Source organism: Myxine glutinosa, chromosome 3 (genome assembly GCF_964187855.1).
Source record: "Myxine glutinosa chromosome 3, kmMyxGlut1.1, whole genome shotgun sequence".
NCBI lineage: Eukaryota > Metazoa > Chordata > Myxini > Myxiniformes > Myxinidae > Myxine > Myxine glutinosa.
The window spans coordinates 93,197,800-93,209,892 of record NC_136263.1 but is presented as its reverse complement, the minus strand read 5'-3'; the positions used below and the strand labels follow the sequence as shown (position 1 = coordinate 93,209,892).

Sequence of the window (12,093 nt, the reverse complement as noted above, 5' to 3'; positions counted from 1 at the left end):
AGCAGTGTTTCTTCTGCCAAAAAGATGATGGCCAACTACTCTACCAGGTTAGGACTGAAAATGCTGGTCAAGAGCTTAGAGAGGCTGTAGAGAAGTCCCAAGATGCATTATTGAAAACACGATTCAACACATGTATCTCACCAGGTGATGCACACGCAATTGACCTTCGGTACCACAAATCTTGTTGGAGAAGACATGTGTTCCATGTAGTACGAGACAGACCTAGCGCAAACAGAAGCAGTGCAGACTAAGAACTATTGCTGCAACGGGCAAGTCTGATTGAGATGATCAACCTGATAGATGTCAAAACAAAAAACCAAGCTTATCTCTCCATGGATGACATTGAAACCACTTATGTCAATATGATTGGCGCAGAACACTTGGAAAAGCATTTACCTACATTCAATAGAAAGTGGCTGAAAGAAAGAATCGTCACTGAGTTGCCAAGCGTGACATCTGTTCTCCAAAAAGACCGAAGAAAATCGGCCATCCTCTACTGTCCAGATGCATGTGAGGAAAGCATGGTTCATTCTGCAATCACAAGTGATGGCGATGACGAGAACAACATGAAGTCAATCTACAAAGCAGCACAAGTGATACGGAAGAGCATCGCAGAATTCATTAAGAAGGACCAGGAAGCAAATACCATACAGGTGTCCAGCGATATCAACGATGTTCCGGCTGAACTATACACCATGATCCGCTGGGTAATGGTAGGGCCTGTCGACAAGCTGGAAACTGAGAAAAGGACCAGTGTTGTTGACAGATCAACACTCACTGTGAGTCAGAACATCATGTATGGATTCAAATCCAACAGACAGGTGAAGTACAAACCAAGCAGCGATTCTGCAACATTCAGGCCACCCCATTCAAGAGAAAACCCCCAAGTCCTGGGATTGGCTCTGACTGTCCATCATGACACACGCAACAAAAAGCTGATGGGACTTCTCAATGCACATGGCTACTGTGTTTCGATTGTCCGCGCCCTCCTCATGGAAACTGCTCTTGCCAATGCTGTCGTAGAAAACACCAGGCAGTTTGAAGGTCTGTACGTGCCACCATTCCTGAAAAGGGGAGCCTTTGTGTTCTTTGCTGCAGACAACACGGACTTTGCCGAGGATACTCCTGACGGGAAAGGAACCACTCACGCAACGATTACTGCAGCACATCCTTAGAGTCCATATCCAAGCCAGAGTGTGGGGTCAGGGAAGCATTGCTCAACAGGATCCTCAGCTGAATCCCCTGCAAAACGGCTTTTACAAAGACACGGATGGACAAGTGAAACCAACCACAACTGAGGAGCCTCCAGCCCCCAAGGCCATCATTCAAATGGTTAGATGTCAGTGCAAAACAGACTGTTCTTCATCTAGATGTTCCTGCAGAACAAACAACTTGGCTTGTACAGACCTTTGTCAGTGTGACATCCAGTGCCAAAATGATGAGGACTCTCAAGATGTGATGAACGAAAGCGATGATGAGGATGATGATGACTTTACTCAATGATGAATCAAAGCTCTGTGCTCTTTAGAAGGTGAGTTACATCAGTTTTACGGCGGCCAGTTTGAAAAATCCAAGATGGCCGCCACATAGGAGCTCTATAGTCATGTCTAGCTTATCGAACTTGTTACCATTGGATTCGGGGCCCTTGAAAATGTATGTTTAGCCGTTAGAATCAAAGCTTTATATTGTTTAGAAGCTGAGATATTGAGAAACATCAAGTTTACGGTGGCCAGTTTGAAAAATCCAAGATGGCGGCCACATAGGAGCTCTATGGTCATGTCTAGCTTATCGAACTTGTTACCATTGGATTCGGGGCCCTTGAAAATGTATGTTTAGCCGTTAGAATCAAAGCTCTATGTTATTTAGAAGCTGAGATATTGAGAAAAATTAGTTCTACGGCGGAAATTTTGAAAATCCAAGATGGCCGCTATACAGGAGTCTGTGCAAATAGCAACATTGGTTTTCTGACTGACTATACAATATAGTTTCCAAAAATATATAGTTTTCCAAATCCCCCAAAAATTCCAACGAAATTACATAGTGAACCTGACTATAATAGTAATATCAATTCAATTACAATTCTGGTATAGGCGCCACGTAACTTCCGGTTAGTGCACCCTTCGCGACAACAGTCACGTGATTGGATACGTTGAAAACAAACCACAAAAGGGCACGTGTTCCAGCTTACTTCCGGTACTCACCCTCACCTATTTTAAAAAGTGCGATGCACACATGGTTTTTTTTAATGACTACGAGTACCCGACTGCAAAGCCGCAATGAGCCGACGAAGCCAAAGCCTCTTGCCCCTATTTTACCCATCACTATGGCATCAGTAGGTTAGGTAGTTGGTAGTAGGTAGGTGTAGTAGGTTCCGTACCTATTTCAAAATGACACCATTTGCATTCTGGATGAGATTAAAATTTATAAAACTTCCTTCTTGATTAATTCGGTGAATTCCGTCTTAACTTCGGATATTTCCGGCAGTGAAAAACTATCCACTACGGCCGCGAGATTTCTAAAAAATAATTCTTCGTCGATTTTAGAACATTTGACGCCGTTTTCAGCCTCCGAAACGCGGTAATAAACTTTTTTGAAATATTTTTTCAAATGCTCGAATCGCATTGGTTCCGGTGTTTGGTGACGATTTTCGTTGAAGATAACCAGGGCCCGCCCGTGCAGGCCGAGGTTGGTCTTAAAGTATTTTAATTACAAATTAGAGGTGCATAAGATTGTGAATCAAAAATAGACGGGTGAAACAAACTCCTAATGAAATTTTTCGCAATTTTTTATGCATACTTCTGCATCCGCAAGATGGCGGCCTCCATGGAGCGATTTGTTGCGTCAAAGCTTCGAAATTCTCAAGGGATCCAGCAAAATCTGGCTTTTCAACATAATACGTACGCGTTCATTCACAACACCAGCTTCGCCGGCTATAAGTTATTACCTCCGTCCACCACCAAAGGTGTATGGAGGCTATGTTTTCACCCCTGTTTGTCTGTTTGTCTGTTTGTTTGTGAACAAGATATCTCAAAAAGTTGGGGACGGATTCGAACGAAATTTGGCACAGAGGTGGTGTATGTGACAAGGACGAAATGATTCGATTTTGGTGAAGATCCGGATTCGGATCTGACTTGTAGAATTTTAAAAGTGATTCTTCACCATTGGGGGATAGGGCCAAAAACTATACATAGCAGGATATCTAAAAAAGTTAAAGACGGATTTGGACGGAACTTGGTGGACAGGTCGTTTGTGTGACAAGGAAGAATCGATTCGATTTTGGTGAAGATCCGGATCCGGCTACTAGAATTTTAAAAGTGATTCTTCCCCATTGCGAGATAGGGCCAAAACGATACAAAGCTCAAAAAGTTATGGATAGATGATTTTGATTAAATGTGATTATGTATTGTGATTTTCTGGTCTACTCCGGGATACAAAACGCAAACTGTTCACCTGGCGGATGCATGCTCTCTACTGAGTGCCGTTCTCGTTAATATTGTTACATTTTGAATGTTAGTCAAAAACGACTTTGGCACTTATGGAGGAAGGGAGGGAGGATTTGGAATTTCTACATTTATATGTACGTATGTAATAAATAGATGATCCCTCTTATTTATTTAATATCAACGGTTCATCATGATGAAAGATCTTGAAACAATGCAAGCGTTGGACGGAAGAGGGCGGGGTTTATTTATATTTTCCTTCACCCCGCCCCCTCCATCCCCCACCCCCCTCGCACCCTCACAGTCAGGTAGCCGAAGAGAAGTTTTTTTTTTGACTCCTGTTTGTGTTTCTCGCCGTCGACGATTGTCGCGTATTTTCGTATCTTCATTTTCGTATCATACACCATACAGGTGTCCAGCGATATCAACGATGTTCCAGCTGAACTATACACCATGATTGACCTTCGGTACCTTCCCATCCCTCACCCTCCCCATCCCCCCCTCTTCTCCCCTCTCCCCCTCCCCCCCTTCCCATCCCTCACCCTCCCTATCCCCCCCTCTTTTCCCCTCTCCCCCTCCCCCTCTTCTCCCCTCTCCCCCTCCCCCTCTTCTCCCCTCTCCCCCTCCCCTTCTTCTCCCCTCTCCCCCTCTTCTCCCCTCCCCCCCACTCTTCTCCCCTCCCCTCCCCCCTCCCCTTCCCCACCCGGCAATGCCTATCAATACTATCAATAGATACTATCAATTATCAATTGTTCATGTATTGTATTGTTGTACAATATTGTTGTACAATACAATTATATTGTTCATGCATGTGAGGAAAGCATGGTTCATTCTGCAATCACAAGTGATGGCGATGACGAGAACAACATGAACAACACTATACTGCAAAAAAACGCGGACAGAAGAGAGGAAGCACAGAAATGGACGAGCCAGGCTCATCAACATCTGATGCAACATCCCCGTTCACACGCTCGTGTACAGTGCCACTGGATAAAGAGCAGTGTTTCTTCTGCCAAAAAGATGATGGCCAACTACTCTACCAGGTTAGGACTGAAAATGCTGGTCAAGAGCTTAGAGAGGCTGTAGAGAAGTCCCAAGATGCATTATTGAAAACACGATTCAACACATGTATCTCACCAGGTGATGCACACGCAATTGACCTTCGGTACCACAAATCTTGTTGGAGAAGACATGTGTTCCATGTAGTACGAGACAGACCTAGCGCAAACAGAAGCAGTGCAGACTAAGAACTATTGCTGCAACGGGCAAGTCTGATTGAGATGATCAACCTGATAGATGTCAAAACAAAAAACCAAGCTTATCTCTCCATGGATGACATTGAAACCACTTATGTCAATATGATTGGCGCAGAACACTTGGAAAAGCATTTACCTACATTCAATAGAAAGTGGCTGAAAGAAAGAATCGTCACTGAGTTGCCAAGCGTGACATCTGTTCTCCAAAAAGACCGAAGAAAATCGGCCATCCTCTACTGTCCAGATGCATGTGAGGAAAGCATGGTTCATTCTGCAATCACAAGTGATGGCGATGACGAGAACAACATGAAGTCAATCTACAAAGCAGCACAAGTGATACGGAAGAGCATCGCAGAATTCATTAAGAAGGACCAGGAAGCAAATACCATACAGGTGTCCAGCGATATCAACGATGTTCCGGCTGAACTATACACCATGATCCGCTGGGTAATGGTAGGGCCTGTCGACAAGCTGGAAACTGAGAAAAGGACCAGTGTTGTTGACAGATCAACACTCACTGTGAGTCAGAACATCATGTATGGATTCAAATCCAACAGACAGGTGAAGTACAAACCAAGCAGCGATTCTGCAACATTCAGGCCACCCCATTCAAGAGAAAACCCCCAAGTCCTGGGATTGGCTCTGACTGTCCATCATGACACACGCAACAAAAAGCTGATGGGACTTCTCAATGCACATGGCTACTGTGTTTCGATTGTCCGCGCCCTCCTCATGGAAACTGCTCTTGCCAATGCTGTCGTAGAAAACACCAGGCAGTTTGAAGGTCTGTACGTGCCACCATTCCTGAAAAGGGGAGCCTTTGTGTTCTTTGCTGCAGACAACACGGACTTTGCCGAGGATACTCCTGATGGGAAAGGAACCACTCACGCAACGATTACTGCAGTGTACCAGAAGTCAGATGTCCCTGGAGAACCAGTTGCGCAACCTCTGATCATCGGTGATGCACAGAGTCTATCGGTCACTCCATACCATGTAGATGTGCTGCACTGTGACAAGCCGAAACCACAGCTTACGAAGAGAACAGAGGAGTTTGTCATCAACAAGGGGGTCTCCAGATCCTATCAACTGACACAACTGGGATGTGTTGTTGCTTCTGCTCTATCCAGGATGAAAGCGAGGGAACACTCCAGCAAGATTCCAGGTTGGGCAGGATACAACTCGCTCTTGTCTGAACGCCAGTCCATGACTCGGGTTGGTGCCTTGCCACTACTTCCAGAGGTGGCGCATGAGTGGCCAACCCTACTGACCGTGATCATGCAAGCCAGTCAGCTAAGGATGTTGGCAGTTGGTGAAGATCATCCCACTGTAATTTCATTTGACATGGCCCTCTACGAGAAGGTGGTGCAACTGCTGGATGCAAGACCTGACTTGAAACGCACAGTCGTCCCCAGACTGGGTGAGCTGCATGTTGTCATGGCGGCTCTCCGAGCCCTCAGAGCCTCCATGGAGAACTCAGGCATTGATGATGCTTGGGTAGAAGCTGATGTCTATGGTCCAGCCACGACGCGGCAAATCCTGAAATGTACACACTACAAGCGGTCTCTCCGTGCCCATATATATTCATATGTAGCACTTTATGAAATGGTTCTGGAGGAGTTCTTGAAGGACAACCCACAAGTAAAGGATGTGTGTTTCGAAGCAACAGCGGGAGTAGAAGCTGCCTGTGCTGAGATGAACAAGTGCACGAAAGCTGAATCTGTAAAACAAGCAAACACCAAACTCCTTCAAGTCTTGACATCTGATGGGGTGGTGACGGCACTCGAGGAGTGGGAAGCACGGAGATCCAAGAATGCAATGTTCAAGTCAATGATGAACTATCTACATCGGGTGGAGACAATCCTGTTATTCGTGGCAGCATCACGGAGTGCTGACCTGGTGCTTCACCTCCAAGCTGGAGAAGAACTGAGCAAGTTATTCTTTGCCATGGACCGGATCAAATACAAGCGGCTCTGGCCCCGATACATCGCAGACATGTATGACCTAAGAACCAATCACCCTAGGACCTGGGAAGAACTAGGAGCTGGCAATCTATCAGTAACCAAGAATGACATCCCGTTTGTATCCATTGGACCAGATCATGCATGTGAACATCTGAACAAGCTGATGAAGATTCACTCTGGACTGATTGGCATCTCTAACAATGCCAATGCTAGACAGAGATTCTTCATGGTTACACCAGAATTATCATGCCTGTCAAAAGACTTCAAGAGTCAGTTTGGCCTGGAAGGTGACAAGATCACAGAACATCATGACCTTGGTCCAAGTGCAGTCAAGAGGGAGCATGAAGCAATCAACAAGATCAAGGCTGCGATACTGAGTCACGGGAATCCATTTGACACTGAAGGTGACAAGCTGCACAATGTGATAACGAATGCTTACATCCCAGACGAGTATGTACCACAGATCTTGAACATTGATGTCACTGGTCAGAAGTTGTATGAAGACTACGTGTCGGAGCGTATCAATGGAGATGTTAGCCTCTGGGCACCAGTCAAGAAGGAGAACAACAAGATGTTCACGTCTGGGAACAAGAGAACCACAGTGAAACTCAGAGACAGGACTGTGGATCTGAAGGAGACTAAGGAACTGTACGGAAGGCTCATGGTCCTTGCCAAGTCAAACAGAGACGTCAACCAGAAATATGCCATCGGAAATTACGAGTTCACTGTGACACCAAGAGCACTGTTCGCTCCAGATGGGACAATTCTTCCATGCACTGACAAGTCGAAGTTAATTCATCTCCTCGACAAGTTAGCAAGAGCAGAAATTCACCCCGAAGATCAGCAGCAGACACCAGCTGCAAGTGTTCTACAAGAAGATCCAATGGACACAAGAACTATGGCATCCACATCTAGTAAACCTACAAGTCGGAAGATTGCACTGGTGGATGGAATGGTACTTGTGCATAAGCTGACAAAGAAACCAGCCACTGTAGTGAAAGTCAACGATCTGGGTGAATGCTTCAATGACAGACTCATGTCTCTAACAAAAGATTGTGATGAGATCATACTGGTCTTTGACACGTACAAAAACGATTCTCTGAAGAGTGCTACCAGGGCTAAAAGAAGGCAAGGAAAGGATGCAGTACAGTATCAAGTCAGAGATGACACCAACATCAAACACATCCCAATGAGCAGATTCCTTTCTCATGACAAAGCAAAGGCTGATCTGACTGACTATCTGGCAGCGAAAACTCTAGAATACAACAGTCACTCATCCAAGTTGATCATCACGTCTGCTTCAGGGCGTACTAGGAGCAACAGTGACCTGCTCTTCGAGGACAACAACCGTGAAGAAGCTGACACCCTGTTGATCCACCAGGCCATGCTGGCATCCCAGCGAAACCCACATGATGCGCAGTTGGTGTTCTTCTCTCCCGACACAGATGTCCTGGTACTAGTCATAGCAAACTATGACCTACTGCTGAGGAATACATCCATTTCCATGGCCTCTGGAATACTTCAAATAGAGCCACTGTGGACAGCTCTAGGGGTCGAAAGAGCAAAGGCGTTGCCAGCCTTTCATGCTTTCACAGGGGCAGACAACACTGGGAGGTTCTCTCGAATAGGCAAAGCAACCTGGCTGCATGTCTACCTCAAAGCAAGTGAAGATGTCATAGACACCGTGCGAATGCTTTCAGATGCAACTGAAGTGACGGAGGACATGTTGTCCACACTAGCTAACTTTGTATGCGCTGCTTACTCTCCAAATGGCATCCACATCGACAGCATCCCCGAACTACGATGGTATCTCTTTTGCAAACACATGGCAGAAAGTGACAGGCTTCCTCCTACTCTTGGAGCTCTCAAGCAGCACATCCTTATAGTCCATATCCAAGCCAGAGTGTGGGGTCAGCCAAGCATTGCTCAACAGGATCCTCAGCTGAATCCCCTGCAAAACGGCTTTTACAAAGACACGGATGGACAAGTGAAACCAACCACAACTGAGGAGCCTCCAGCCCCCAAGGCCATCATTCAAATGGTTAGATGTCAGTGCAAAACAGACTGTTCTTCATCTAGATGTTCCTGCAGAACAAACAACTTGGCTTGTACAGACCTTTGTCAGTGTGACATCCAGTGCCAAAATGATGAGGACTCTCAAGATGTGATGAACGAAAGCGATGATGATGAGGATGATGATGACTTTACTCAATGATGAATCAAAGCTCTGTGCTCTTTAGAAGGTGAGTTACATCAGTTTTACGGCGGCCAGTTTGAAAAATCCAAGATGGCCGCCACATAGGAGCTCTATCGTCATGTCTAGCTTATCTAACTTGTTACCATTGGATTCGGGGCCCTTGAAAATGTATGTTTAGCCGTTAGAATCAAAGCGTTATGTTGTTTAGAAGCTGAGATATTGAGAAACATCAAGTTTACGGCGCCCAGTTTGAAAAATCCAAGATGGCCGCCACATAGGAGCTCTATGGTCATGTCTAGCTTATCGAACTTGTTACCATTGGATTCGGGGCCCTTGAAAATGTATGTTTAGCCGTTAGAATCAAAGCTTTATGTTGTTTAGAAGCTGAGATATTGAGAAACATCAAGTTTACGGCGGCCAGTTTGAAAAATCCAAGATGGCCGCCACATAGGAGCTCTATGGTCATGTCTAGCTTATCGAACTTGTTACCATTGGATTCGGGGCCCTTGAAAATGTATGTTTAGCCGTTAGAATCAAAGTTCTATGTTATTTAGAAGCTGAGATATTGAGAAAAATTAGTTCTACGGCGGCAATTTTGAAAATCCAAGATGGCCGCCATACAGGAGTCTGTGCAAATAGCAACATTGGTTTTCTGACTGACTGTACAATATAGTTTCCAAAAATATATAGTTTTCCAAATCCCCCAAAAATTCCAACGAAATTACATCGTGAACCTGACTACATATTTGTTCACCCACTTTAAAGGGACATAAATGGTTTATAGGTCACTTCCCCTTAACTTCCCATACCGCATCACCACCCAATCCCTTTTCTCACAGTGGAAAGGTGAAGTAAGAGATGCAAATGAGGTCCAGTCATACTAATATACCAGTAAATTATCTTACAAGGAACTTCAAGTCAGGAGGAGGCCATTATAGTCAGGTTCACTATGTCAATAAATTATATTTCGTTCAAAATCATGGTAGATTAGCAAACCTATACATTTTTGGAAAGGTTATAGCATAAGGAAACTAAAAATCAATGTTTACATTTGGAGAGATACCTGTATGGCGGCCATTTTGGATTTTCAAAATGGCCACTGTAAAATACATATTTTGTTCTATTTCTGCCACTAATTACCCTAAAAACTTTTAAAAATATACTAAACCTATATTTTCAGGGACAAGGAATCCAATGAAAGTATCAAATTAGTGCTATGGGGAATGGTAAGACACGAATCAAAGGTTTGGAATTGCAAAATACTGTCTTTATATTCGCGATAAGTTGCATAATCAAATACATGTTATCATTTTGTACAGGCAGTTAATAACATCAAAATGTGTCACAATAATTCATATCACCAAACATACACAGGCAGTCAGCAAAATCATATATACACATGCAGTCAGTATAACTTCACATCTACACAGGCAGTCAATGGCAAAATATACACAGGCAGTCAATGGCATCAAACATACACGATTACAGAATATGCCATTTAGAGTTCGTCATCACTGTCCTGTGTGTCGTATCCGACAATATAGTCCGCATCGTTTTCACAGTCCGTTCCACACAAGCAAAGGTCGGTCAAATTGATTGGCAAATCGAATTGGTCGAATGGTCGATCGAATCGAATTCGATGAATCGAATCGAATCGAATCGATCGAATTGGTCGAATGGTCGAATGGTCGATCGAAGCGAATGGTCGAATGGTCGAATTGGTCGAATGGAATTGGTCGAATTGGTCGAATTGGTCGAATTGGTCGGAATTGGCAAATGTAAACATTGATTTTCAGATTTTCCATGTAATAACGTTTCCAAAAATGTATAGGTTTGCTCATCTACCATGATTTTCAACGAAAAAACAGTGAACCTGACTATTAGGCCCATCGATCATGATCAATGGTTGCCAACCAGAGTTATTTGTCCATGCTCTATTGGGTTTAAATGGTAAAGAGCAAGCAAGGAAGCAGCACATCAGCACATACCATGATCTTTTAACGTCTTCGTTATGATTCACCCAGTGTCGTGATCAAACAGCTGACCTTCCAGACTCAGAGCGGACAATCCACCTATTACGCCGAGTCTGGTTTAATACTAGTTGGTTTTTAAAAATTGGACCTCTGTGTGATTGGAAGCCTAAGCAGTTTGGCCTACAGACAACGGGCTAAATACAACTTAGTGGACACTTTTGGTCCATCCAGAAAATGTTTGTTTGTAAAACGAATTGTGTGTAGACTTGGAGTAAAATAGCCAACTTGATACATATAAACATCTTCACTACTGTAGCAGTATTCTCAGACCAAGCTGCTTTGAGAGCAGGGCCCCTCAAACTTTTCATTTAAAATGTCGTGTACTACCCACTCCGCAAAATACACAAAACTAGAGCAGTGAGAAGTTCCACCAAGTTGGTGTGACTTTTATCAACTCCAGCCAAACAACCCTCTATGATTTTGTGAAATATCTTCTTGTTTATCATTTTGTGATCTCCTGGTCTGTTTTGTTTCTGTTGTGTTTTATTCATCGTGCTCCACAATAGTGCAGCCGAGAAACAGCCTCACTGAAGGTGGCTGAATTACATAGGCCTTACCATGTTATACAAGCCTGCTGTTGGTACTTGCTACCTTACAAACTTAGGGTCTTGAGTTTGAGCCCCTGTCGTGCCGTTAAACAACACCAGGTGGGTTGACTCGGCCTGTCATCCTTCTGAGGTTGGCAAAATGAGAACCAGCTTTCTGGGAACAGGGACACTGCATCAGCAGCACGGCCGTGCTCCCAGAAATGATGCCACCAGAAGCCACAAGCTGCATACGAAACAATAAACCAAACCAGGTTGCATCATGATCATCACATCACAACAATCCAAAGCCACTAAACCTGCCGAGCAAGACCTGCCATCATTGACTGATAAAAGAGAAGTTTTAGGTTGGTTTGGAAATAAAACCGATAGTTTAACAACGGCGTAGCTGGGCTTGTTTGATACTTTAGTTGAAAAGGATAGTATGACCTGGGTGGGCATGGAGTTAGCAGTTAGCAAATAATGTATTACATTTTTTCAATAAATTCCATATTCCTGTGCCACTTTCAGTCGAACGTCAGCCATTGACAGCAGGTTCGTGAAGGACTTGGGGGAAAAAAAAAAGTATCCAGTCTGAATGGAACTATCACTTATTGGCGAAACTGCAATGGGGAATCCACAAATGTCACGGATGAAACCCTTAGGTCATGTATTATATATA

At 44.2% G+C, this 12,093-nt stretch overlaps 1 protein-coding gene across 2 annotated transcripts in view; it reads right to left on the bottom strand.

Moving 5' to 3' along the window:
- LOC144891341 (uncharacterized) overlaps nucleotides 1-12,093 on the bottom strand; it is an 86,202-nt gene that overhangs the window by 55,305 nt on the left and 18,804 nt on the right. Inside the window, exon 3 of one of the 2 annotated variants that reach the window (XM_078774286.1) lies at nucleotides 10,103-11,658. The exons of the other annotated variant lie outside the window; for it this stretch is intronic. Coding sequence (XP_078630412.1) covers nucleotides 11,610-11,658 — 49 coding nt within the window. The 3' untranslated portion in view covers nucleotides 10,103-11,609. Of the gene's footprint in view, nucleotides 1-10,102; nucleotides 11,659-12,093 lie in introns of those variants that run through there. 2 annotated transcript variants of the gene reach the window in all.